The sequence below is a fragment of the Theropithecus gelada genome, chromosome 4 (assembly GCF_003255815.1).
Source record: "Theropithecus gelada isolate Dixy chromosome 4, Tgel_1.0, whole genome shotgun sequence".
NCBI lineage: Eukaryota > Metazoa > Chordata > Mammalia > Primates > Cercopithecidae > Theropithecus > Theropithecus gelada.
This window is the reverse complement of record NC_037671.1, coordinates 131457349-131485194: the sequence shown is the minus strand read 5'-3', so window position 1 is coordinate 131485194 and position 27846 is coordinate 131457349. Positions and strand designations below refer to the sequence as shown.

At 49.3% G+C, this 27846-nt stretch overlaps 1 protein-coding gene and 1 pseudogene across 1 annotated transcript in view; both read left to right on the top strand.

Moving 5' to 3' along the window:
* Positions 1-26214, top strand: part of IGF2R (insulin like growth factor 2 receptor) — a 131478-nt gene extending 105264 nt beyond the window's left edge. The window contains exons 37-48 of the mRNA XM_025381933.1: positions 1582-1743; positions 2955-3162; positions 3515-3661; positions 4934-5168; positions 5963-6099; positions 9017-9131; positions 10079-10225; positions 10868-11055; positions 16711-16897; positions 22250-22402; positions 23494-23563; positions 24417-26214. Of these exons, the coding sequence (XP_025237718.1) occupies positions 1582-1743; positions 2955-3162; positions 3515-3661; positions 4934-5168; positions 5963-6099; positions 9017-9131; positions 10079-10225; positions 10868-11055; positions 16711-16897; positions 22250-22402; positions 23494-23563; positions 24417-24827 (2160 nt within the window). The 3' untranslated portion in view covers positions 24828-26214. The remainder of the gene's footprint in view (positions 1-1581; positions 1744-2954; positions 3163-3514; positions 3662-4933; positions 5169-5962; positions 6100-9016; positions 9132-10078; positions 10226-10867; positions 11056-16710; positions 16898-22249; positions 22403-23493; positions 23564-24416) is intronic.
* On the top strand, positions 12647-14591 carry LOC112622139 (annotated as a pseudogene).
* Positions 26215-27846: the final 1632 nt, after the last annotated feature.

Below are 27846 nucleotides of genomic sequence, written 5' to 3'. Positions count from 1 at the left end.
GCTTCCATTATAATGAGTTGCACAGGGGAACAGCTCTTTGCCCCAGGAACAGAGCGCCGCAGCCTCTCATCTGCGCTTCTGAAATCTGTGAAGCTCTGAAAACTTGGGGCTCCTTTGACATGAATGGACTGAGGCTATTCGTGGTGTGGGTTTGTCCCACCTAATGTGGATATTGATACGTCTAGCTACAGAAGTATTAATATGCTTGATCACAGGCTCTGGGGGTGTGAGAATTGCCTCTTAAAATCCTAATAAAGATGATGGATTCCAAGGCTCATATGACCCCTAGGAGTTCAGTTGATGGACTGGGATCTGTTGGGTGTCTTGTAATTCTGATAAAGATATCCTAATGATGTTTGGGCCTGGAGCAGGTTTGTAAAGGGACTGTTAGACATGGGTGTGCTGACAGTGACAGAAAGTGACCTGGCAGCCGTCTGGCCAGTAGGAGAGACAGTATTTGAGAAGGAGAAGAAAACAGTCCTGCTGTTTGGGTCTATTCCATAGGGACTCAGAACACCTCAGAGCCCTTGGATGTGTCCCTGTTCATGAATCTTAGAGTGTAATGACAGTCCTAGTTAGTAAAGAAAGGCAGAGCTGTATTCAGCCCACTCATTTCATCTGTTTATAAGCGTATCTGCATATTTATATAGGGGTGTCTGTATGCCTCTGCAGATGCACACAGCATGGGGCAACGTGGACTTTGCCTTGAGGGGGGCTTTAAGTTCTTCATTCTTTAAAGGACAGTCTTCACTTCTAAGACCCACCTCATCATGAGTGATGCTCTGTTATCTCACACCACCAGCTAAAGAGTGTGAAACTATGCCTTGCTTTGACACTGCTGCCAACTTGACAAATCAAATTAGCTAATGTGATTTTAGTTAATTCTCAGCAGCCGCACATTGAGAGTGATTAGTGTTTACTTGATTTTAGAAATGAGGCATCTTATGCTGAATGTGTCTTCTGGTGTCCCAGAAAGATTTTTAGAAGATTTTTCCTCCCCAGCAGTTTTCATTTTCAATGGAAGTACTTTTACCACTGAATCATAGGGAAAAAGATGCTTAACATTAATTACAAACGGGATTCCTGAGAGCTGCCTCATCTTTTTTTTTGTTGCTGTTGAATGAGGGAGGGAATAAATAAAGTGATTCAAGAATACTTGGCCTATGGAATATCTGGCCACGTGGCATCTTGCCCCTTGAATAAATGTCTCCCGTGTGTAGAGACAGTGGATTGGAGCACTTGCGAGGCAGAGTGTCAGTTTCACAGACCTCTCTCGTGACATTTAAGTCCTCCCCCTTTCTTCCTTTGAACCTGTAGCAGAGAACATTGAGGCTTTCTCTCTTAAGTAGGAGATGAGACCTGGATTCAGCCAGGGAGCTCCCGGGATATGTGGGGGGCAGGGGCGAGGTGATGTCTGTGCCTTGAAGATGGCATTGGGTCTTTCAGCTGCTGTTGTCCAGCGTCCCTTCTCTCTGAGAGGCCGCTATGGGTTACGCGCAGCCCCTGTAGGGGCGTGGTGTGTCACTGCTATCTATCCCTGTGCCATGGGGTTTTTAAGACCCATGCTCTTCCTGGCGATAGGGAACACCTAAGCTGTTAAGGACCAGCGAGTGCGACTTTGTGTTCGAATGGGAGACTCCGGTCGTCTGTCCTGATGAAGTGAGGACGGAGGGCTGTGCCCTGACGGATGAGCAGCTCCTCTACAGCTTCAACTTGTCCAGCCTCTCCACGAGCACCTTTAAGGTAATGTGTTCACCCTGGGCGTGCTGGCGCAGGTATACCAGCTGCTGTGAGGCTGCCCGGAGTGTTTTGGATAATGTGGTAGCTGTGAGCTGAGAGGGTGTGTGTGGCCACTGGGCAGCATCTGGGGGCTCTCGTAGGGCATGCCAGGTCTCAGGAAGGTTCCTGGATTGTGTGGCCAACTCAGCACAGCTGACACTTGCGTTGTACCTCATGACTCTGCACTTAAGGCTTTTTGAGGATCAGGTAACCTCATGAGGTGGGTAGTGAGACCCTTTGTATCAGACAGAGAGCAGGTGGGGCAGCCTGGAGACATGAATGTAAGGTATCCATGGGGGCAGGGCCAGCTCTCGGGTGGCTGAAATCTACGGGGATTTAATTCTTCCAACCTGGCTAAAGACGATCAAGGCAGTTGTTTGCTGATTGTGGCAGCTGTGGGTGGAGGGAGGTAGGAGGTGCCTTGGAATTGAGAGGCACTTGGGCATGTGCCTCCATGCCATCCCAGAGCGGCCTATGCTAGGTCTGTGGGCTGTTGGTCTTACTGAGGTGGTGTCGTAGTCGCTGGTGCCTGGGGGCCCCTAGCTCCCTAAGCCTCGATATCTAGGCGTTACCATGCCAGTGCCTGGACTGGGGTATGGAACCCCAGCACCTGCTGTGGCATAGCAGCTGGTGAGTGATGAGCTTGGAGTTTTGGGCCCAGGTGCCAACACCCTGGCTCCTGTGATGGAGCCCTCTGCCTAGGTACAGGTCCTCCCGACAGGTTTGCAGCAGGTGTGAGCCTTCTGGGCACTGGGTGGGCCAGGAGAGTCAGGTCCACGCTTCAGCGTGCAGTGTCGGCTCTGCTCATTCACTCACTTGGCCTGCACAGCACCTTATTACACAGGTGAGGGAGGTGGGGTGAGCCTGAGGCTCCCCGCTGGGTCCCTTCCCACTGGGCTGTGACGAGACAACAGCCAGGGCAGTGACTGGCTGAGGGGGTGGCTGAGGTCCCCGGCAGGAAGCAGAAGGAGCAAGCAAGCTGGGCCTAGGGGTTGGGGGAGGCCTCCCAGGGAAAACCGAGGGCCAAGGCGATTGCGTGGCTCTGATGCACACAGAGGAGTCTCTGCTCTTCTGCATGAACCTGCCTCCGGCACCAGCTGCAGTAATGGTTCTCTCTTCACCTTGAGACCTGGGTGCTGCCACCTTGCTGACGGCCACGCGTGGTGTTTGTCCAGGTGACTCGAGACTCACGCACCTACAGCGTTGGGGTGTGCACCGCTGCGGCCGGGCCAGAACAAGGAGGCTGTAAGGATGGAGGAGTCTGTCTGCTCTCGGGCACCAAGGGGGCATCCTTTGGACGGCTGCAGTCAATGAAACTGGATTACCGGCACCAGGATGAAGCTGTCGTTTTAAGTTATGTGAATGGTGATCGTTGCCCTCCAGGTAAATATTTGCAATGAGGTAAACTTCAAGCTCACAGTAAACTAGAAATTAGACATAGCAGCAGAAAGAAGCTGAGGAGTGGAGCTCCAGGGTCCTATGAGTGGTGTAACCTTGGGCGTGAATGTGAGCTGTTCCTCTGTACACCCCCGGTGTGAACCCTGGTGCGTGAATCACACTGTGTTCTCTCAGTTGCCTGGTGAGTTTTGGTGGGTGAATGCCAGTTGTCACATAGGTGCTTTACGATGGGCAGCTTCCTTAGGGACTCCTGCTGCATCCTTAGGTGACTGTGCCTGGTGAGGCACAGCTGCCACACTGGTAATGTGGATTATTCAGATGTTCTTCTTCTTTCTAGAAACTGATGAAGGCATCCCCTGTGTCTTCCCCTTCACATTCAACGGGAAGAGCTACGAGGAGTGTGTCATAGAGAGCAGGGCAAAGCTGTGGTGTAGCACAACTGCGGACTACGACAGAGATCATGAGTGGGGCTTCTGCAGACACTGTGAGTAGGAAGGCTCTGCATCCCCACATGGCCTGGGGCCTTGATACTCTCAAGGCTCGATTCACACTGAGACCTTTGTGGATGCGCCAGTCAGTGGCAGGAATTCTCTTGCATAAAATATTTTCTTACTCGGGCCGTTTCCCACAGAGAAACATTTGAATCGCTCTGTGAGATTGCTGGGTAACCGTATCTACAGACCGCAGTAGAGCTGCCCTGAAATGCTGTGCTGGGTGGCTGGCTAGGCCCACGCACTAGCCAGAGGGCCTTGTGTCCGCATACCAGGTTTTAGCCCTGGTGGTTCAAATTATGCCTCAGCAAAATAAATGTCTGCCGTGGGTCTTCAGGATTCTGAAGCTAGTGAGAATTCCGGTAAACCAGGCGACTCATTGAGTGACTTTCTGCCATGTGGCAGCCCACGTGTGGAGCGGGGTTTCTTGGTGAGCCACACTCAGCACCTTGCCCCTGTGGTGCTCAGGAAGTTTCATGAGAGGAGCCAACTGCTGTGACTTGTGTCTACGGACCGTGAGATGGAAGAAATGCATGAAAAATTACTAATTTTCATACATGTCCAGGGACCATAATGGGATGTATTAAGGAACCAAAGGTGTTAAATTTACAAAGGATTACTATAGCTTTATTTTGAGGCTTATTTTGACAAAACATTATTCCCTATTTTCTGAATCACACTTGTGTTTTCAAGTACTTGTAGGTATTGTATTATTATCTTAATTTTTTTTTTTTTTTTGAGATGGAGTTTTGCTTTTGTTGCCCAGGTCAAGTGATTCTCCTGCCTCAGCCTGCCAAGTAGCTGGGATTACAGGCGCCTGCCACCTTGCCCAGCTAATTTTTTTGTATTTTTGGTAGAGATGGGATTTCACCATGTTGGTCAGGCTGGTCTCGAACTGCTGACCTCGTGATCCACCCACCTCGGCCTCCCAGAGTGCTGGGATTACAGGCATGAGCCATTGTGCCCAGCTGTCTTAATTTTTTTGGTGATTAGTAGACTAGTCAAATATTGAACACCCATCTGAGGAATTACCTAGGGCTGTGGGGTTAAGAAGTATGATGAAAGGCTGTGCCAAGGAGCTGGATCTGTTTGGAGTCAGGATACACATGAGTGAATCAACATGAGATGTGGCCAGGGCAGCACGTGGGGCATTGCCAGATGGCGGATGGAGTCTGCAGGTGCTCCTGAGGCAGCGTGGGGAAGAGGTGCGGGAACGTGCCCTGGTGCAGGCCTTGGTCTGACGTTCTCCCACCTCTGCTCCCCAGCAAACAGCCACCGGACATCCAGCATCATATTTAAGTGTGATGAAGACGAGGACATTGGGAGGCCACAAGTCTTCAGTGAAGTGCGTGGGTGTGATGTGACATTTGAATGGAAAACAAAAGTTGTTTGCCCTCCAAAGAAGATGGAGTGCAAATTCATCCAGAAACACAAAACCTACGACCTGCGGCTGCTCTCCTCTCTCACCGGGTCCTGGTCCCTGGTCCACGACGGAGTCTCGTGAGTGCCTTCCCATCTGCCTGCAGCACCACACCCTCAGCCGATGAATGTCAGACTGCTTGATGATGGTTGGCTCTTGGGGTTCTAAGGATGGGAATACACGCCCATGTGAGGCTGATGGCGGTTGAGCTGTGGCTGCTCCTGGAAGCAGCCCGCAGTGTCAGACCTGGCACAGAGGGTGATTCTGAGGTCAGAGTGGGAGCGGGAGCTTTGGTGACCGGAAACGGAGCCTCCGGAACTGGAAGAACCTGGACTCACTGAGTTAGGCCAGGCTCAATTTGCATTTGTGTGTAGCTCAGGTTGTAGGAGGTGTGTCGGCTTTCTTGGGTCTTTGGCAGGAGCTCCTTAGGCTTTGCTGGCTGGGGTCAGCCCATGGTCCTGACCACTCTGTGTGGAGAGCGCCCCCTTGCCAGATGCTCCTGGCAAGGCATCACCAAGGAACAGGGGCATGGACTCGGAGGGTTTAAGTGCCTCTAAGTAAAGTGGGAAACTTGCCAGGATCCCAGCCCCTGCCTCTCCCAGCCCCAGAGCCCTTCTTTCTGCCACGCCACGCTGTGTTAAGCGTGACCGCAGGTGTGGATATTCCACTCCGGGTGTGCCTGGCTGGTAAGCTCCCTTCTTCAGTGATGACTTCCTTTTGTCCTATTTTTTTAATTGGAAAAGCTACATTCAGTGATGGAATGGAGCCCTTAGTTACAGAACCTTTCTCTGAAAGTAAAGTGAAGAGCCCTCCTGTGTCAAGGGCAGAGATGTCACTTGCTTGCCTGTTTCTTGCCCCTTTGGTCGTTTTCTAGGTACTATATAAATCTGTGCCAGAGAATATATAAAGGACCCCTGGGCTGCTCTGAAAGGGCCAGCATTTGCAGAAGGAGCACAACTGGTGACGTGCAGGTCCTGGGACTCGTTCACACGCAGAAGCTGGACGTCATAGGTAAGGCCTGTGGGTCCTGGTCCTTGGTTCAAGGAGCGGCATCTGAACTGGGAAGGTGAGGGTGTTCTCAGGATAGCAACGAGAGTGAGCATATGCTTTGGTGGAAACCTCCAGATGTGATTGCCTGTCACTGTCTCACGGGCATTTTGGCTCTCCTGGAACATTAAAATAAGTGCCGTTTTGTATTATATGAGATTGCAGGTCCCAGTCTGTGTGTTTAGAGGGGTTTGGCTATCTCGGGAAAGTGCGTCTATCCAGGGGGAGGTCTCAGAATGTTCAGAGTTCCTCTGAAGTTTATGTTCTAGCTGTAGATCAAGTGCCTAAACTGACATAGACACACGTGTTTGTTGAGGCAAGCCAGACGATTGCATGAGGACTTGGTGCAGGTAGTTCAGGGCTACATCTTGGTAAACTGTCTTAACAATTTTGAAAATAATAACGATGCTTTTTAATGGGAAATTGATCTTGTAGTTGGTTGGTGAGTGAAAGATGTTTTCTTTCATTATTTAAAGGCGGAAAATAGAGGTTTCTTAGCTTAAGAGCAATTAGGATTTGTTGGAGGGACCAGTAAAGGAAAATATTCACCGTTGCCTCTTAACGCTGGAGTAGGGTTTCCTGAGTTGTCCTGATTCAACTACAGGACTGCTTCAGATTAGCTTGAGATGTTGAGATGGAGAAAGAGAATTCCGAGAAAACTACTGTCACCCTTGATAAAAGTCACACGCAGACTCTGCAGGTTGGTAGTGGAGGGAGAGCTGCCGTATATACAGGAAGTGGCGCCCAGACCGCCAGCCTGAGACCTGCCCTCCCCGGGAGGCTCCTAACCGCTTTGGAGGTCCGTGATCGCTGCCACTCCCGCACTGCCCCAGAGGGGGAAGGAGGGAAGGTAGTGGAGGGCGGCTCTCTCCCCTGTCATGTCGCAGTACATACGGGTATTCGACTAGTCTTTCCCCAATGTCAGCCAACTGCAATCACTAAAACACTTAAGGCTTCACTAAAAGCTTGAGGCAGAAGGAGCAAAAGAGAGTAGTGAACACAGGGAGTGACATGGAACTAGATCGTCTGACTTCTCAGCGGTGACCTGCAGGCCACCTCCATTTGGGGAGCACCATTTTGCAAGTCAGGCCTCGCCAGGCGGGAAGAGCTCTTGCTTTCTCCTGGGGCTGGCATTTGGCATCCTGAGCACTGCTGACTAGAACGAGAAGTAATCTGGTGTCTGACGCACCCAGTGAGCTCTTAGTCTTTGGCGCCAACAAGGCAGCATCTGCGGACAGCCACGGTGCCCCCATTGTCCACTTAGGGAATGGACCCTGTGGGGGTGGGAGGTAGACTTTTTGTTTCCGGAACCAGCATGTCTCAAGCAGCTGCGCTTAATATATGTTTAATCCCCATGCGCTGCATGGGGCAGTGTCGTCATCCGTTCCACACACTGGGCCCCTGAGGCGGGGAGGTTGAGCCTCCTGCCCAATCGGTATGGGCTGTTTACACTCCTGAAGTCGTTGCTTGTTTGATCCCATATGCCAGAAGTTTTAAAAATTTTCTGCAAAATAGTGGAATTCTTTCTTCCAAAATTTTACACAGAAGCCCAGTATTTAAAACAAATTCAGCTGGAGCAGCTTTGAATTTGGGGCAGGGCTGAGAGCCTAGAGTCCCACCTCCTACCTCACCATCCGGCAGCCCCCAGCACCTCAGCCTGTGTCCTCTGGAAAACACGGGAAGTGGGCACTGTGCCCGTGTTACCTCCACCGCGTGCCCCTGCCTGGAAGAATCTGTGTGTGTGTGATCGGGGTGGAAGGCACATGCTTGCCCTGGACACCCCGCGCCATGCCCTGGAGACATCGTCGGCCCATGCAGCCAGGCTGGGCCTGGACCATTTCCAGAACAGCCCCCTGGGCAGCCACGAGCAGCCTCTTGGCGGTGGCTTGAGAATTGGAACCTGGCGGCCACGCTGCCGCAGTGATACTTGCAGCTTAAAGCATATACTCGCTTTTCTCTCAGACCCTGCAGGTTCGAGGGTTCAGGTTTTTCTTTTAACGGGTCACTTTTAAAAGACAGTGCTTGACTTAAAACTAGAAGACCCTAGAAAACCACAGTTGGTCTCTGTTTCTGGCTTTTCACTTTTTCTGTTCCCTGCTGTGTTATTATTGGGAGGCTCACATGAGGGTACCTGTCAGGAAAGCACCTAATAGGATACAGAAATTTTACACAGTTGGAGCAATAATGAAGGCTGCCATTACCCAGGGTCCCACTGTTCACATGAGTTTGTCGGGCGCTTTCTATACATGCCTGAGACTTGCCCGCTTTGGACAGTGTCCTGTTCTGCAGGGAAGGCCCTCGAGGCTCAGAAGCTTAGCAACCCAGGGCCACAAAGTGTGGGAGTAGGAGGGTTTGGGTTTGACCCCAGGACTTGGGCTGTGGCAATTGTGCAATAGGCCAGGTGGCCACCCCTGAGCATGAGAATGCAAGAACAGGTCGATAAACCTTTAGGGAGCCAAAACTTGATTTTTTCCTGGCCTTTAAACCAGATTTTTACTCCCAACTTTGAAGCTTCATTTGTTTGTTTTTTTTGTTTTTGTTTTTGAGATGGAGCTTTGCTCTTGTTGCCCAGGCTGGAGTGCAATGGTGCTATCTCGATCTTGGCTCACTGTAACCTCTGCCTCCTGAGTTCAAGCGATTCTCCTGCCTCAGCCTCCCGAGTAACTGGGATTATAGGCACCTGCCATCGTGCCTGAATAATTTTTGTATTTATGGGGTTTCACCATGTTGGTCAGGCTGGTCTTGAACGCCTGACTTCAAGTGATCTGCCCGCCTTGGCCTCCCAAAGTGTTGGAATTGACAGGTGTGAGCCACCGCGCCTGCTTGAGGCTTTTTATAATGTGCTAGAAATAATGTCAGTTCAATCGCTTGTGTGTTTCAGGTGACAAGGTGGTTGTCATGTACTCCAGAGGTTATCCGTGCGGTGGAAATAAGACCGCATCCTCCGTGATAGAATTGACCTGTACAAAGACGGCGGGCAGACCTGCATTCAAGAGGTCAGGAGACTGGGGGCTCAGCGCGGGACTGTGCAGTGAGCACACTGGAGGAATTCCTCCTTGGGGTTTTCACGGGCAGGTTTTGGCCGAGTGTTAGGAGGTCAGGGCCAGAGCCATTGATTGTGCTGTATTGGGCAGGGCTGCTCCAGGCAGGGAAGACCCCCGGATACAGTGCTGAGATACTGTTGCAAGACCAGTGCAACTTCTCTGGGCTAGCTTGTCTCTTGAACTAGGTTTAGCACTGGCTGAGCAGTATTTAACTGGCCTCCACCTTTGAATATCATAGTAGGAACAAAGGGGCGTTGATTTGTCCCACCCAAGGTGTTCAAGCAGCCTGGCTGGTACCCTCAAGCAGCTGGGACCTGCGTCTGGACCTGGGATGTGCTTGGATTATGTTCAGGTTTTCCAGGCCACATTGCGTCTGGTGCCAGGGAGAGCTTGGCCAGCAGAGGGTGCATGTGAGCTGCTGTGTGTGAACAGAACTGATTCCTTCCAGACGTTCAGTTTGGAAAAGGGAAGACTCAGAAATTGCCAAAGGATTTAGGAATGTATAAGTCCGAGAAGCCTAAAAATCTAGGAGCAAATTTTTCCAGGTTTTCAATGTTGCGTGGTTTACAAATTTTAAAGAATTTATATTGAATGCTTGCATGCTTTGTCACATTACTGATGTGTGCACCACAGTCATCTTCCCTATCCATTGTGGTGATGAAAAGAAGTGAGTGAAATAACCGTCCTTGCTCCGAGCTGCTGTCAGTGTTGAGTCAGGAAGTTCTGCGTAGACCTGCGCAGCCCGGGGAGTGGGGGCCTCGGGACGCAGCCCACGTCTTGCAGCACCTTGACTGAAAGCCAGTGAGCTGCTTCAGGGGCTGCGCGGTGTTCACTGTTTTGCAGTCTTCCCTCGTGTCTGGCTGGGGAGGTGACCGTAGTCTGTGCTTCCCTCCTCCTAGGTTTGATATCGACAGCTGCACTTACTACTTCAGCTGGGACTCCCGGGCTGCCTGCGCCGTGAAGCCTCAGGAGGTGCAGATGGTGAATGGGACCATCACCAACCCTATAAATGGCAAGAGCTTCAGCCTCGGAGATATTTATTTTAAGTAAGTAAAACGTTTTCCTTTTGAGCTATGAAATGTGTTCAAAATTAAACCAGCAATGCAGCTCTTTCCCTATCGGGGAGCGCTGCAGGATAAATAGGTCTGTGTTTTAGTTACTGTTGCTGGAGTCGTCGTCATCTTTTGCTTAAACTGAGGAAAAGCATTACTCAACCATTAAGTTTTAACACCAAAGATGGTGAATTCTCGTGAGTGTAAAAATAAATCCCCCCTCCTCCTCCCTCACTTCATGATAAGCTCAGGGGTTGAGGCTGAAGCCTTCTGACATGTTTAAGCAGGAATCTTCTGGGCTTACCAGTGTTTGGAAAATAAGTTTCTCAGCGGTGGTACTGGGGCTGCTCTGGGGGGCCGGTGGCCGAGGTGCACAGACAGGGCGAGGGCCATGTGGTGCTGGACACAGCACCTGAGGAAGGTGGATTAGCACTCAGAGGGCAGAACTGGCTGGGGAGAGCCTCTTGAGATGGAAACTGGCGTCCTCAGAATCTCTGTGGGGTCACAGACCTGCTGCCCTAGCACAGGAAAGGAAGCATCGTGGGGTCCTGCAGCGATTCTGAGGACTGAGGGTTTATGCCATGAATGCCTTCTTGAAGGACTTCCACGTCACTCTGGTCTTTTCTGTCTCTTCAGGCTGTTCAGAGCCTCTGGGGACATGAGGACCAATGGGGACAACTACCTGTATGAGATCCAGCTTTCCTCCATCACGAGCTCCAGAAACCCGGCGTGCTCTGGAGCCAACATCTGCCAGGTGAAGCCCGACGATCAGCACTTCAGCCGGAAAGTCGGCACCTCTGACAAGACCAAGTACTACCTGCAAGGTAATCCGCGGCTTCCCACACAGCGTCCATGTTAACTTCCTCCGAGGAAGGGGATTAACGTTTTCAACTAACCCCCTTCGGTTGAAATCGCGGACCACTTTTAAAACAAAAACCATGGTCTAATTCTTTGCTTTGTTATGAATTTTGTCAAAATGGATCGAACGACACGTGTCAGACCTGAGCATTTCACTGTAGGTAAATTGTGTTTTAGTTAACAAATGAATGTACAAGAAAACGAAAACCTGGTCTGATCCAGTGGTTCTGAGGTCAGGTGGAGGCTGAGCGGGGCACAGTCAGAATTACCTTTGATTTGGTTTTAGCCATGACACTTCCTTATTTTGGAATGCCAAATAATATTTGAGAAGGTAAGAGATTTTATATTTGTAAGAAGGATGAAAGGAAGCTGCCCTAAGTGTTAGGATGTAGGTTAAAATCAACCAGGACGCACAGAGGGCAGAATCCAGGGTGTGAAGGAAGGTTTTGTACTGGCACTAATAAGGGTGTTGCCCTTCGTTCCCTCAAATAATCCTGAAAGGCTGCTTTTGTTTTGAACAGATAGTCTTAACTATATACCTCTCATAATTTGATTTTTGAACTGTGTGTGGATGTAATAACTCTTAAAAAAAAATCAAGCGTGTTTAAAGAAAACCCCAGCCCGCTCTGATGTCAAAGAGCTGCCGATCGGGTCCCCTGGGAAGGGAGAGTAGTAATAGCCAAGAAGGAGCGGGTGCCCCGTGCCCTGGTGCTGAGCGCATCCCCGAGAAGGAGCGGGTGCCCCGTGCCCTGGTGCTGAGCGCATCACTGAGAAGGAGCGGGTGCCCCGTGCCCTGGTGCTGAGTGTATCCCCGAGAAGGAGTGGGTGCCCCGTGCCCTGGTGCTGAGTGCATCCCCGAGAAGGAGCGGGTGCCCCGTGCCCTGGTGCTGAGCGCATCACTGAGAAGGAGCAGGTGCCCCGTGCCCTGGTGCTGAGTGCATCCCCGAGAAGGAGCGGGTGCCCCGTGCCCTGGTGCTGAGTGCATCCCCGAGAAGGAGCGGGTGCCCCGTGCCCTGGTGCTGAGCGCATCACTGAGAAGGAGCGGGTGCCCTGTGCCCTGGTGCTGAGTGCATCCCCGAGAAGGAGCGGGTGCCCCATGCCCTGGTGCTGAGCACATCACTGAGAAGGAGGGGTGCCCATGCCCTGGTGCTGAGCGCATCTCCACTACGGCAGGACCTGATGGAGGGAAGCTGGGTCAGCATCGCTGCTCCTGGTCACAGATCATAGACAGCGCCCCGGTGCATCTCATAGCACCTGTGGCCCCTGAATAGAACTGGGAAAGTGAATGTTCTGCTTTCTGGGCGGGTTGATGATGGGAAACTTGATCAGCCTCATTCGCTTGCAGAATTCCACAGCTCAGAGCAAGCTCTCTGTGTTCCTCTGTTCTCTGCTTCCTCACGCTTCGGTGAATCCTCCAGTCATTCAGAATCAGATGTTGCATGTCACAGGTTGTGCCTTCTCTTGCTGTCCTCTTTCCCAGTGCTTGGTAAATGTTGATTAAAGGAAGGAAGGAAGAATGGTTTAAGATTGTTTCAGAAGCCTTCAGGGGGCCCTATCATGCAGAGAAGGAAAGTCCAGGCTCTCTCTGACACAGCTGGAAGATGTCTGAGAGGCTTCCCGTACCAGGGCAGCCTTGCAAGCTGCTGCTCCCACACATGCCTCAGCTATCAGTTTATTCACCAGCTCCCAAAGTCACCCTGTAACCTGGTGGGTTTACACCTGCTGCTCTTGGTGCTGGAATGCCTCGGTCCACCTTCCTCATCCATCCAAACCTACCTCCAGTGCCCCTCCTGGGAAGGCCCACCTTCTCATAGCAGGGTGACGCCGCCTGGTGTGTCTGCAGGAGTCTTCAGGCTCCACTGCGCAGCACTGGCCACTTGTCTGCTTACACATAAGAACTTCCGTGTTCACAAAGGGTATGTCCAGCAGACCTTTGAGGATCACCAACTTTCCAAGTGCTTGTGCATGCACATTTAGTCATTCTTGGTAGATAAAATCCCTTTCAGACCTTTTCACTTTCTTCATTCACCAGCCCCAGAAAGTAGCTTTAGTTTTAAGACCTCTTTTCATCTTTCATGAAGAAATGAAATGTCTGCCTCTTCCTGAGGATTGCCATTCCTTCGGGAGGGCAGCAGCTGTCTCTCCTCAGGACGTGGAGCTGCTGGGCGGTTTGCTCCCCCACACCAGCCCTGCAGAGCAGTCCATTCGGCAGCCCCTGCTTCAGCTACTCTAAGGCGAGAGTGGGGGGCCCTCCCCTGCACCGCCTGTCTCTGGTCCCCATCTGTGTATGGACACGTCCGTCTCATACCCTGCACTCTCGCCTCTACATTCCTGGCACCCAGCAGCGCCAGCCACAAAGATTTTGAGCCAGTGACAAAGGTTGGGAGCAGCAGAGTTCATGCAAGGAGTCCACACAAGGGTTCCTCACTTCTGACACCAACAGCACACTGAACGGTTCCCAAGCCAACTTCAGATTCGCCCTTTCACTGTGACTCACAGAGCTCCCTGGAAGCGGTTACGCTCATAGTTACGATTTACTGCAGCAAAAGGATATAGGTTAAAATCAACCAAGATGCACACAGGGCAGAGTCCAGGAGGGAATCGAACGCAGAGTTCCCACCAGCTCTCCCGTGGAATCAGATGTGTTGTGTTCCCAGCACCCACGTGTGGCAGTCAGTGCACATGGAGTATCGCCAGCCGGAGGTGCTCTCCCGAGCCTTGGTGTCCAGAGTTTTTCCCGGGGCTCTGACATGAGCAGGATTGGTCGGTTGATTGCTCAGGTACTGCATGGCCAGCTCCTGCTCTGTATCCTATCATTAGCCAAGGACCAAGGCCAGTCCTCTTTTTGGGCAAGGTTAAATTCTTGCCTTCCCTCCTATCACCGTTGCTTCTGGCACCATTGCCCTGGAGGAGCTCCTGGCACAGTGGTGGGGTCTCAGGCCTCCACCTTACTGCGCAGTGAAGAGCTTGAGGAGATCGAGAAGGAGACTGGCCTTTCCCACCGTCAGATCACTCGCCTGTGCAGGCGGTTCAGCAACCTGGACAAAGGAGAGAACAAGACGATTTCCAGGGGATTCCAGAACTTGCGATCAACCCAGTAGGGAACTGGATCATCAATGCCTTCTTTCCAGAGGGAGAGGACCAGGTAAACTTCCGTGGATTCCTGCAAACTTTGGCTCATTTCCGAACCATTGAGGATAATGAAAAGAGCAAAGATGTGAATGGACCTGAACCACTCAACAGCCGAAGCAACAAACTGCACTTTGCTTTTCGACTACATGATTTGGATAAAGATAACAAGATCTCTCGTGATGATGTTAAAGGTGCTATGCATGATGGTCCGAGTACATATCTCCGATGAGCAGCTGGGCAGCATCGCAGACAGGACCATTCAGGAGGCTGGTCAGTGTGGGGACAGTGCCATATCTTTATCACAGACTTTGCTAAGGTTTTGGACAAGGTGGATGTAGAACAGAAAGTGAGCATCCGATTTCTTCACTAAAGGACAGACAGCAAACTATTCCTTGCGGTCTAGTATTTAAGAACTGGAACTTGACAGTCGTCCTGTCCACCAGCCCTACCTCCACCCCATCATTCCCCTTCTCCCAAAGTACCACTGCTGTTGCATGACAACTCCAAATATGTTCTGTCAACACAAACCTGCCTTTGGTCTATAAACAGGGCATTACAGAATGGTACACCCAGTCTGTTTCTGCTCAGTATCTATTCACCAGTTCTTCACTTATAAATATTGTCTTCCTCTGTTCTGCTGCTGAAAGCCACACATCCATCCAGTCTGAGAAAGTAAGATAGGAAATCATGCCGAGGAACAGGCCAGCAAAGCTCTTTCACTGGATGTACTTCCCCCCAGCGAGTCTGCCAGCATGCTTCTCCATCCTTTTTATATGTCCTTCGCTTCCCACTTATGTGTACGTTCAACATACGGTTCACCTAGTCATGCAGTCTTGCTGCTTTTCGTGAAGCCTCAGAATCTCCTCTGTTCTACTTGGCACCCCAAGCTATGCCTGGTATTGTATTTCTGACTTGGCACGATAGTTCAGTGGTCTGGCAGTTTTTATATACCTTCGTTATTAAATGGGCCTCTGGAATGTTGCCTCCCCAGGAGCCTTTTGGTAACCAACACTTCTGTCAGGAGTATGAGATCATCCTCTGCACTGTGCTCTGTCATCAGAGGGCTGCTGGGTGGAGATATTTGTGAAAGGTGGCCTTGGAGACAGGAGTGGAGTCAAGCCTTCTGGGTTGCTTGTCCACATCACTCTACTTCTGGCCTCTGATTCTCAACTTTGTACCCATGTGGCGTCTCTTGTTAGTGCAGTGTTGACTATTCAAGAAGTAGCAATATGCCTGCAGGTTTGCTTAGTCTTGGGGCACCATTACCACCAGAACGCCTGCTCTGACAATATGCTTGGGGACTTCCTCATGGCTTTTTGAACAAGGAGGCTGCGCACCCTATAAAGCCTCCTGCATTCACACCTCTGCTGCATGGCTTATGCCTCAGTGTTTTGTGCACTGGAATGCTTTTCACTTGACGTTTCCAAGTTAGAAAGATTAGTATTACGGAAGTGCCTAACTTATCCCAGTCCAAAATATTTAAAGATTGTTCTCTGTGTCTTGAAGTTTCGCACAAAATTATTTATGAATTTTACACTTGTCAAATGTTAATGCTGGAAGCCATAGTCTGCTCCTGATACAAGTCCAAAGCATTGACTGTTGTGTCATTAGCTCCCTGGTTACATTGGTTTCCCAGCTCCTTGTGTAGACCACTGTTGATCCCTTAGAAACAAGAGGTCTGGCACTAGTAGCACAACCTAAGGTGGCATTCCAAGTCTTTGAACAAGTCACAGCAGCTTTTCTTGCCAAAGTCAGCTTAGTTTAGACTTCAGTGGTTCAGGCTGTTGCCATCCTAATGTATGTCTCTGTGAGTCTGTTCATTCACATATCTGCCATTGGCTGACTTTCTTGACTCATTGCTTGCTTGCTTGTTTCCTTGCTTTGCAAAACTATTGGAGATGTGTACAGCAGTCTTTAGGAAGGGGATTGTTTAAAAATACCACTGCAAAACGATGGAAAAGGGTGGAGAACAGGGGAGTAGCCAGGCTGGATGGCTCAAATATAAATGAATGAGGAATTCTTTATGAAGTACCAGTTGGACTTTGATGATCGAGTGATGTAATATAGGAATTATATAGAAAGAGAAGAATATCTGATACTGATCTGTTAGATACTTCAGAGACTCCTTGATTTGCATATTTGCATAATTAAAATTACAGCCTTTCCCTTCTTTTGGCTGCACAGCAGACGGTTTTAATCCACGGTTGTGCCTTATTGTTCCATTAAAATTGTATCTTCAGTCCATCAATAAATACTCGTGGTCAAAACAAAGCAAAAATTCTTTACTGCACACTGAGTACGGGCAGGGTGCTATCAATGTGCATCGAGTGGCCTCGTAAGCTGTGAACAGAGTGGATGTGGGACATGGGGTGAAGTCTCTTCTGCCTGATTTTAAGTCTTTGCAAACTTTTTAGACTGTAAGGAGCTAAGCTCAGTCTGCTCGTGAAAATTGATGGTGACATGCCACATGTGCCCTTCCTGTTTGACAGACGGCGATCTTGATGTCGTGTTTGCCTCTTCCTCTAAATGCGGAAAGGATAAGACCAAGTCTGTTTCTTCCACCATCTTCTTCCACTGTGACCCTCTGGTGGAGGACGGGATCCCCGAGTTCAGTCACGAGACTGCCGACTGCCAGTACCTCTTCTCTTGGTACACCTCAGCAGTGTGTCCTCTAGGGTGAGTATGACATCCGGACGCTTAGCATTTGTACCCCACATCCTCCCTTGAGAATAAGTGTATGTGTGTTTTTTCCCCAATGTTTTCTTGTGAAATATTCAGAACATGCACCAAAAAATAGAGAAAATGGTAGAAGCAGACCCCACATAGTCAGTGCCCCGCTCCAGAGCTTGTCAGCATCCTGCCACTGATTTTTGGTCCATGGCTGCGTCACCTCCCACCACCCCCAGTAGCAGTGCCGTTGTTTCCTTCGTGCATACCGTGCCCCGAATAGGGTCCAGTCAGGCGCCCCAGCTCTGTCCCTCCACCCCTTTCCCATTGCTGCCTCCCTTTCCTTAGCTCCTGGGAGGCAGATACTGGTGGTGTCTCCTCCTTGTAATCCTGGAACATTGTTTGTGTCCTAATACAAATGATTGTATGGTAAAGTTTCACTTTGATTTGAGTGTCGTATTTTTATGTTTGAATGAATGGAAAGCTTACTCTGCAGATTTGGAGAATCAGCATGGGTACAGAGGCAGCAGTTTCTGCTCTGAAGGAAGGTGGCACCTCCATTGGCTGTCTTGTGTCTCACAGCCGTTTTATACTTTGCCACGAATAACACGTTGTCAGTTGCTTTCCTCTTGGAGTTATTGTCTTATGTCACCCCGCCCATCATTTTATTTATTTTTATTTTTAATTTTTTTGAGACAGAGTCTTGCTCTGTCACCCAGGCTGGAGTGCAGTGGTGTGGTCTCAGCTTGCTGCAACCTCTGCCTCAGCCTCCTGAGTAGCTGAGATTACAGGCATGCGCCATTATGCCCTGCTAATTTTTGTATTTTTAGTAGAGATGGAGTTTCACCATGTTGGCCAGATAATCTGGTCTTGAACTCCTGACCTCAGATAATCTGCCTGCGTCGGCCTCCGAAAGTGCTGGCATTACAAGCATGAGCCGCCATGCCTGGTCTGGCCCACCATTTTACATAAGCTTTTCATTCTCTGCCTTGAGACTTTAAGATCGGGGGGACATGAATTCTTTCCATGTAATTGTTTCCTTCGTGCCCTGTAAAAGGGACCGTAGAGTCAGCAGACGACAGGGGTAGGGGTCATGGGGGAATGAAGATGAAACATTTTACATCTTAAATCAGCACTCCCCCCGCCCACCCTTAACAATGGACATGAGCTCAGCAAAACCAGCTTTGTCCTGCGCTGTTCAGGGCTGTGTACTTAGGGATCCTTAGCTGCACAGTCAGGGAAAGAGGCTTTTGGTTGAAATTTCACTTGTGGTATTTTCAGCTTTTGAATGTTTATGGTGTTCCGGTGAGGTCATTACAAAATGAAAGGATTAAGACTGGAAGTTCTTCCTGAAAGAAGCGAAATGTGAATTTTCATAAAAGATAAAACCCAGCAGTGAACTTTCCCTGCGTTCTCTGTCATTGAGAGGCTGCAACTGCCATGAGGTGAATCCTGCCTCCTGACATGGCAGCTGGTCTTCTGTGTGGGTTTGAGGGACCAGCCCAGGCTGGGATCCTGTCTGTGCTGAATGTTTAGAGTTGGACTTCTGTGAGTGGGAAGAGCACCGTTTATAGGGCTCTGGTGTTTGACTCTAAAACCAGAGAGGAAGATTCTCCAGGAAACCTCAGTTTCATGATGTTCAGAACATCAGGAATGGGAGTTATTTAAATCCCTTAGCACACTGACAAAGTAATAAGGACTTTCAAAAAAAGAAACAGAAGTTGAAACCAAGAGCAAAAACTCAGATGGCAGATTTTGAGGGATGCAGGTACCAGCGGGGGGTGAATGTGGAATAGTGCCTGAGATTTTTTTCTTCCCCAAATGTTATCAGTGTTGTACATTGTAAAATCATGTAAGTATGGCCAGATGTGGCTCACGCTTATAATCCCAACATTTTGGGAGGCTAAGGTGGGCAGATCACTTGAGGTCAGGGGTTCTAGACCAGCCTGGGCAACATGGTGAAACCCCGTCTCCACTAAAAATACAAAAATTAGCCAGGCGTGGTGGCACGCACACCACGAGATGGCGTCACTGCACTCCAGCCTGTGTGACAGAGCAAGACTAGATCTCAGAAAAAAAAAAAAATCATGTAACTATAACAAACAGGTAGCAATGATCACCCTAATGACCATTTTTAGTTCTTTTAGCTATTTCTTCTGGAATTTACCTCAGTATTTTAAATTAACATCCTTTATCTCATCTGTTGACTTCCTGCAATAGTAGATGAAGATAGAACTCTCTTACACCTTCCTCCTACTTTCCAAAAATGGTTCTTTCACAATATTTGGTTAAAGTCAAAAAACTTACACGAAGTTAAAAGACAGGCATCTACAGATGGAAAGGGCATGCTGTGCGCCCAGCACAGTTAATGATGACAAGACCCACCCGCTTACGAAACACCAGGAGAGCAGATGCAAAGAAAAGACTGTAAAAGCTTCAGGGGAAGCTAATTTGTTGTATTAGAAAATAATTCAAGAAAGATTAAAATACTTGAAATCCTCACTTTACATCATCGATAGGTTCTTGGAAACTACAACTTTACATGAAACGATGTATAGTGAAACCAATTTTTTTTTCTCATCAACTTTATAATGAGACAGTTTTGAAGGAAATGATGTTATTCAAGGACCTCCTATAGTCGCTTCACAGAAGGTTGCAGTTTCAAGGAACCTGTCAGCGACCCTATGAGGACACAGTGTACTGAACACAGTGGTGTCTGAGCTGAGAGGGGTGACAGAGTTCCCGGCTTTTAACATTTCTTACAGTGATAGCATCGTATGAAAGTAAAACCATTTTCTTGAAAGAAAGGAAGTAAGAGAGAAAAGGTAAGAGTCCCTAATCGTTTGGAAGACATACTGTTAGACTTCCTGTCTTAGTATGCATGGCAGTATTTCAAGAATAACCACTAAAATAATATAAATACAGTATGTAACTTCCAAAACAGTGGAGAAGAAAAGGAGAAGTAAAAATACTTACATCCCCAAAGAAGACAAGGAGAAAAACAAAACAGAAATCAGACAAGTAGAAAGTTCAGCCTAATATGGTAGAAATAAATCTAAATATATCTATAATCGTTAAGTATAGCTTGACTAAACTTGTCAGTTCAAACACAAGTTGTCAAATTGGATTCCAGAAACAACTCTGTTTACGGGGAACATGCCTAAAACAAGGATACAGAAAAGACCAAAGTCAAAGGATAAGAAAAGATACCCCAGAAAATAATCTGAAAGAAAGCTGCAGTAGTTATGTTAATATAAGATAAAATAGGATATTAAAGAAAAATATTAGGGATAAAGAGAGTCATTATATTTTAAAAGGGCTCATTTCCTAGGAAGATACAAGAATCCTAAACTTCCGTCTACCTGATAAAAAAGCCCCGATCCGTACAGCAGAAATTGACAAAACCACACACAAGAAACAATGACAAATCCCCCTCGCTCAGTGATTGCTGGGTTAAGCAGACAAAGAGTAAAGCTTTTTTGGAAGATTGAGACAGCGCAGTGAAAAGCAAGATTTAATAGACGTGCGTAGAACACTGTTCCCTGCAGCGGGAGAACGCTGTTTTCCCAAGCTCACATCAAACACTTAGAAAACTTTATCAAAAATTAACCACGAAGCAGGCAAATCAGCAATTTCCTTTTTTTTTTTTTTTTTTTTTTTTTTTTTGCTCTTTTGCCCTTGCTCTTTTGCCCAAGCTGGAGTGCAGTGGCGCAATCTTGGCTCCCTGCAACTTCTGCTTTCCAGGTTCAAGTGATTCTCATGCCTCAGCCTCCTGAGTAGCTGAGATTATGGGTCTGTGCCACTACCTGCTGGCTAATTTTTGTATTTTTAGTAGAGATGGGGTTTCACCATGTTGGCCAGGCTTGTCTCAAACTCCTGACGTCAGGTGATCCACCTGCCTCAGCCTCCCAAAGTGCTGGGATTACAGGCCTGAGCCATTGTGCTCGACCGAAGTCAGCGAATTTCTGACTGATGCAATTAACCACATACATGATGCACTTAAGTTAGGAACCAAGAACAAACAACTGAAAACTAGAAATACATTTGAAGACTAAAATCCACTTCTGAATAATCCATGGTCCAAAGAAGAAATCAAAGGCAGAAAGTAAAATACGCTCAGAACCGAGTGATAATGTGTCTCTTGGATGCATTTCGAGGGGTCCTGAGTGGCGGGAGCTGCTTCTGGGTGAGTGGGTTTCTGGCTTGGAGGGAGATGTCTGCAGAGCTCTCAGACCTGTCTGTGGAGCGTGATGGTGCTTTTGCCTAGAACTGGACGCCAGGCCCTGCCTGTGGTTTCTTGTCTGGCTGATGTTTTGGATTGTTTGGCTTAAGCTGAACTTAGACTGAGAGCTGTAGCCCTTGCGGCCGCGCCGGCAGGTTGGCCTCTTGCCCTCAAACTCAGTTTTTTGAGCAGCCGGCATCTTCAGCAGCGCCAGATGAGCCTCGCTGGGGTTGCCTGTTATCTCGAGCAGCACAAGAGGAATTGCTGTTTATGTGATCCTGTTCCTGTGTGTGTGGCCCCGAGTGACAGAGGGCCAGAGAGATTAGAAGTGTCAAGTTGTTATGCTCTTGAGTGTCATGTGGTTCTCTGAGCGCAAGCGCGAAGGGAAGTCCCCGTGGTTGTTTCTCATTTTCTATTGTTATTGTCCTGACTCTGCTTGAGTGTTTGATGTCATGGAAATGCACTGCTTTTTCCCACAAGTGTGCATGTGGGTCTTGGGTGGGAATGGTGAACACCGTTGGTGAGGCAGCTGGTGTGCTCCGAGAGCCTTCTCCTGGGATGGAGCAGGCTTGGAGAGAGGAGACGTGTCGGGGGCTATGCTGGGCTGTGGCTGTTCCCTGGGCCCCACCCTGATTGGTGGCCACCGCTGGACCCTGTTCTGGCCTGTTTCTAAGGCCCCCGGGGCCCTTTACCTGTGGAGATGGTATCTCATGGTGGGCTGTGCTCACTGCTTCCAGAAGAAATTCCAAGAGGACAGCTTTGACCCTGGAGAGGAGGGTGGTGCTTTGGGACAGCCTCTGCCCCAGCCTGGTCCTGCTGTGGGTTGGGCCACCTAGAGGGGCCGCATCCCTCCCGCCTGTCTCCTCTGTGTTTGGGTGAACGACAGTTCATGGAGCTGGAAGCAGTGCTTTCTTGTCTGTTTTCTGACAACCCTGCCCCAAACTCATCATCAGGAACTTTTTGCAGCCCTTTTCCATGTGGAGTGGGCCCTGTGGCCTTGTTTTCTGGGCAGGAGTAAGAATCACATGGGGTTGGGAAAGTCAGAGCTGCTCTTGTCTTGGGGACCTCAGGTCTCAGGTTGTGGCCGTGGCGGCAGGACCACCCTGTGACACGGCTCCTTTTCTGTGACATCCTTGCAGGGTGGGCTTTGACGGCGAGAATCCTGGGGATGACGAGCAGGTGCACAAGGGGCTGTCGGAGCGGAGCCAGGCGGTCGGCGCGGTGCTCAGCCTGCTGCTGGTGGCACTCACCGGCTGTCTGCTGGCCCTCCTGCTCTACAAGAAGGAGAGGAGGTGAGTGGGTGCAGGGCGAGGTGGGCTGGGTGGATGCACGCCTCCCATAGTTCATCTTGACTCAGTTTTGCGGGGTTTCATTTACTTATTTGCTTACTTGTTTTTGAGCCCTGCAACAGCAAAGGTCTCAAGTTCTTGGTTCAAAACTCTTTGGAAGCAGCCCCCAGCGTTGTGGTTTTTAAATGCCTTCTTTTCTGTCTGACCATGCCTGAGGCCCTCGCACATCGACGTGCCTGTGTCTTCTAGGACCATGGTCCTCTGTGTCCAACGTTGGGTAGAACATTAAACGGCACCTTCCATGGGTGCCTTTTCCCACTGAGCAGCTGGCCCCGCTGCCCTCCCCACGTCATAAAAGCAAGAGTTTATTAGGCGCCTGCTATGTACCAGCTATGATGCCATCCTTTTGCCCCACTTCACTGGGTGAGAGGACTCGCCATGTGACTGTCAAGCAGATTTTCACATCAGGCGTCAGTGTTAGTGGCTCTGGCCTGGGGGCAGGAGCTGGCCAGCGCAGGTGTTCCCTGCTGCCGCTGTCATTTGCCAGCTGAGCCACAGGCCAGTGAGAGAGGTGGTCAGAAAGTACCAACTGTGGAGGTTGCAGTGAGCCAAGATCGCACCACTGTACTCCAGCCTGGGCAACAGAGTGAGACACTGTCTCAAAAAAAAAAAAAAAAAAAAGTACTGACTGTGGCCCTTCACACCCAAAATGCAGAATGGGACAGCAGAAGGTCTGGGCCGGGAAGGGCATGTGATGTCCGTCCCCGTGAGCCACCATCGGGCAGGCTTCAGGGCGGTGGACCGGCGTGGTCCTGTTAGAGTCATATGTGAAAAAGTCCTTGCCCAAATGTTAAGTTGCTCTAGAGGGCCCTCTGCTGTTGGATTCCAAAGCCCATGTTCTTTCCACTCAGTCACAACAAATACATTAGGGTAGAACCTGTCACGGCAGCTGCTTATTTGTCATTCAGAATGTGGGAGAAATGCAGCCCCCACCAGCCCCCTGGTGGTGCAGATGGGGCGGGGCTGCGGGGGGGGTGCTCTTGCCCATGCCCTCTCTACCCTGGAGGAATGATTGTCTCCTTTTTATTGTCTAGGGAAACAGTGATAAGTAAGCTGACCACTTGCTGCAGGAGAAGTTCCAACGTGTCCTACAAATACTCAAAGGTAATTTTCTGTGGCGAGTCTCTTGAGGGCCCGCCTCCCCGACGTGCGCGTGCTGCGCTGTCCCTGCCGTTCTCACCGGGGATGCCGAGGACAGCAGTCACAGGCAGACTGGAATCCGGAAGGGAAGCAGCACCCGTTGCCTCAGCCGCTTATCCCAGCACATTTTTTTTTTTTTTTAACTTTTTCCCCTCAAGTTTCTCTCGTGGTTACAACTGATTTCTTTGAAGTATTTAATATTTAGGTTGTTTCCACTGTTTTTGGCTGTTCTTTAAAAACACACACACACGGTAGTGAAGATAGTTGTGCATCTAGCATTTGGATGATGTCTTTCAGATAAATTTCCAGAAAAGAGGCATTGTCTGGATCAAAGGACATAATGTTTGTGGTCTCAATGGGTGATGATGAATCACTTTCTAAAACTAGGCTTTTGACTCGAGTCCCTCCTTTGACTTTCCTCCGCTGCCATGCAGGGGGGACCTTTCAGTCGATGAGTAACCCGGAAGAGCCCCTTCTCCCCCAGCGCAGCTGGTGGGTCACTGGTCTCCTTTTCGGGTCCAGGCCATCCTGAACGCCTTCTGCTTGGCCCCACCCTTGGCTGTGAGACTCCTGCCAAATGGCCCCACTGTCACCCTCCCAAACCCTCCTGCCTTGGTGCAGTCTCATTAGGAACAGGAAGGTGTTGCCAGCCCTGGTCTTCCTTTCCCTGCGAACTGGAGCCGCAGTGACCGTGAGGACAATGGGCCAGTTCTTCCCCAGCTCGTGCCAGCAGAGGGCATCCCTGAGAGGGTGGATGGTGGAGCAGAATGGGGTCTCTGAGGGGGCTCACGTGGTCTCTGCTATTGATCCCTGGCAGGTGAACAAGGAAGAAGAGACAGATGAGAACGAAACAGAGTGGCTGATGGAAGAGATCCAGCTGCCTTCTCCACGGCAGGGAAAGGAAGGGCAGGAGAACGGCCATATTACCACCAAGTCTGTGAAAGCCCTTAGCTCCCTGCATGGGGATGACCAGGACAGTGAGGATGAGGTTCTGACCATCCCAGAGGTGAAAGTTCACTCGGGCAGGGGAGCTGGGGCAGAGAGCTCCCACCCGGTGAGAAACCCACAGAGCAGCGCCCTTCAGGAGCGTGAGGACGATAGGGCAGGGCTGGTCAGGGGTGAGAAGGCGAGGAAAGGGAAGTCCAGGTCTGCACAGCAGAAGACAGTGAGCTCCACCAAGCTGGTGTCCTTCCATGACGACAGCGACGAGGACCTCTTACACATCTGACTCCGCAGTGCCTGCAGGGGAGCACGGAGCCGCGGGACAGCCAAGCACCTCCAACCAAATAAGACTTCCACTCAATGATGCTTCTATAATTTTGCCTTTAACAAAAACTTTCAAAAGGGAAGAGTTTTCGTGATGGGGGAGAGGGTGAAGGAGGTCAGGCCCCACTCCTTCCTCATTGTTTACAGTCATTGGAATAAGGCGTGGCTCAGATCCGCCACAGGGCGGTACCCTGTGCCCAGGGTTTTACCCCAAGTCCTCATTTAAAAACGTAAGACCAGACGCATCTCAAAACAGAGGGCTGCATTCTAAAAAACCCTTGCTGCTTTAGGCCCGATAGGGTGTTTGACCCCAGTATATTTTAGCATTTTAATTCTCTCCCCCTATTTATTGACTTTGACAATTACTCAGGTTTGAGAAAAAGGAAAAAAAGAAAACAGCCACCGTTTCTACCTGCCGGCAGGGCTGTAATGCACCGGTTTGTCCATCCTGAGACGGCGAGGCTGTTGGTGTGCGGGACAGTTTCCGGTGGGATTTTGAACTGGTCATTGGTGTGTCCCCTGAGTTGCAGCTCATTCTGTCTCTTTTCTCTTTTGCTTTCTGTTTCTTAAGGGCACACACGTGCGTGCGCGCACACACACACATACGTGCACAGGGTCCCTGAGTGCCTAGGTTTTGGAGAGTGCGCCTGTTCTATGCCTTTAGTCAGGAATGGCTGCAGCTTTTTGCATGACATCTTCAAGCCTGGGCGTACAGAGCACATTTGTCAGTATTTCTTTCACCGGCTGGTGAATTCAAACAACCTGCCCAAAGATTGATTTGTGTGTTTGTGTGTGTGTGTGTTTGAGTAGAGTTGAGGTGTCAGAGAAAATGAACTTTTCCAGATTTGGGGTGTAGGTCTCATCTCTTCAGGTTCTCATGATACCACCTTTACTGTGCTTATTTTTTTAAGAAAAAAGTGTTGATCAACCATCCGACCTATAAGAAGCCTTAATTTGCACAGTGTGTGACTTACAGAAACGGCATGAAAAATCACGGGCCAGAGCCTCGGGCCTAGCGTTGCACTTGGCCTCGTGCTGGAGGGAGGCCGGGTGGGCACGGCGTGGAGGAGGAGGGGTGCGCTGCTCGCGTTCTTATTCTGGCGGCAGCGCCTTTTCTGCCATATTTAGTGGATGACTTTTCTCGCATTGTAGAATTGTATATAGACTCTGGTGTTCTATTGCTGAGAAGCAAACCGCCCCGCAGCATCCCTCAGCCTGTGCCGGTTTGGCTGGCTTGTTTGATTTCAACATGAGTGTATTTTTTAAAATTGATTTTTCTCTTCATTTTTTCAATCAACTTTACTGTAATATAAAGTATTCAGCAATTTCAATAAAAGATAAATTATTAATTGGGTGTTACAGTTTTTTCCTTGATAGTGAGACGTTCCCGAGCGAGTTGCCAGTCCGCCTGCCTGTCTTTTCTTTCTGTTAAGTGACTGAATTTGGGTTTTGACTCTGGTGTTCTCGTTGACCCTTTATGAGGAGCACTTTCATTTTTCTCTGGAGTCTCCTGGTCATAGGTGTTAACTTTGGGTCCAATCTGCCTCCCCTCAGCTCTTTCTAGATCTGATTTCTTTACCTTCTCCAGGCCAACCTCGGGGTGTGGTCCTGTTCATCAAAACAATGAACATGGAGTTTAGAGTCCAGTGAGACAATAAAGCTTTTTTGTGTGCAACCTAATCTAACACAGGAATGTTTTCTCTTGAGTAAGCTCACTGAGTTTTCCATCTTAAATTACTCAGCAGTGACTGAGAGCTACCTGCATGTTAAGCTGGAAGCAGGAAATTACTCCAGTGTTAAAAACAAACCTCTTAGACTCAGCATCCTATCTATCCTCCATCTCTTTATTTTCCCCGTAGAGTCCAAAAACCTCAACCATCTACTTTTTCAATTATCCAATTGGAGTTACCTTTTTAAAAAAGTTATTCTTAAGGACGTCACAATACCTTTCCTGAGGAAGACATGTCAGGGTCTTCTAAAAGTTTATGACCAAAGAAAGACGGTGGTCCTCAGGCATTCTACCCAGGGGGCTGTTCTCCAGGCCATTCCCACCTCCTGCTAAGACCATGGGGAGCCCTCTCTGTAAGGAGGGGCATATGCAGGGACCTGCCCGTCCCCTTGGTAAGCTGGATGGCAAAGAGGCGTGTCGTCTGCACCGCTGGCTGCCTGCTAATGTCGCTGTCAGTGGGGAAGGAGAAGTGACAACATGTTTGAGTGTATTTGCTTTGACTCTTAAAAACCCAAGCCTCTGAAAAAAGAGTAACTACTTGCCAGCTGTTGTTACAGGTGATATTTTTAGGAAAACATATCATGTGATAGCAAATCAGAATTGGACTCTTCAGAGAAATGATTTTATTGATGGAGTACAACCTGGGTATTTAGCTTCCTTTTAACAAAATTTTCTGTGCCCCTTTCTTGAGACCGTCTATGAATGACAGAGGCATAGAATAAGAACTGGCATGCTAAAGATGGAACAGGCAAACCCCACACCAAGGAGATCCATGGTGAAGTCGAAATCTGGTTCTTATGAACATTTTAAGAGCATCTGAAGCCTGTACTTCACCAACCCCAAAGTAATACATGACACCAGATGATTCCTCAGGAAGGAACATATAGAGTGGAGACAACATACAGACATTAGAACTTGCAGGATGACTCTTTCCCTGAATCATTTGAGACTAAGTTCCCTCCCATCACCAGGCATTCCTACAAATGAGGACCTTCACATGACTGAGATGCCACCTGGTGATTAAAGAACACTTTGGGCTAGTCCGATCCATTGTACAAGTTAAAGGACTGATGGGTACACAGATCTTACCCCTGTTGGCGATCGGGTCACAAGGGCCAGTGTGTGTGTCACCAGGAGGTCACATGGATGAGACTGGATTTCTGGAAATATCCTTTACCGACTCTGAAGAATCCCATGGCTCAGGGAGGTGCATTCATGCCCTTTTCTTTTCTTTTTTTTTTTTTTTTTTTTT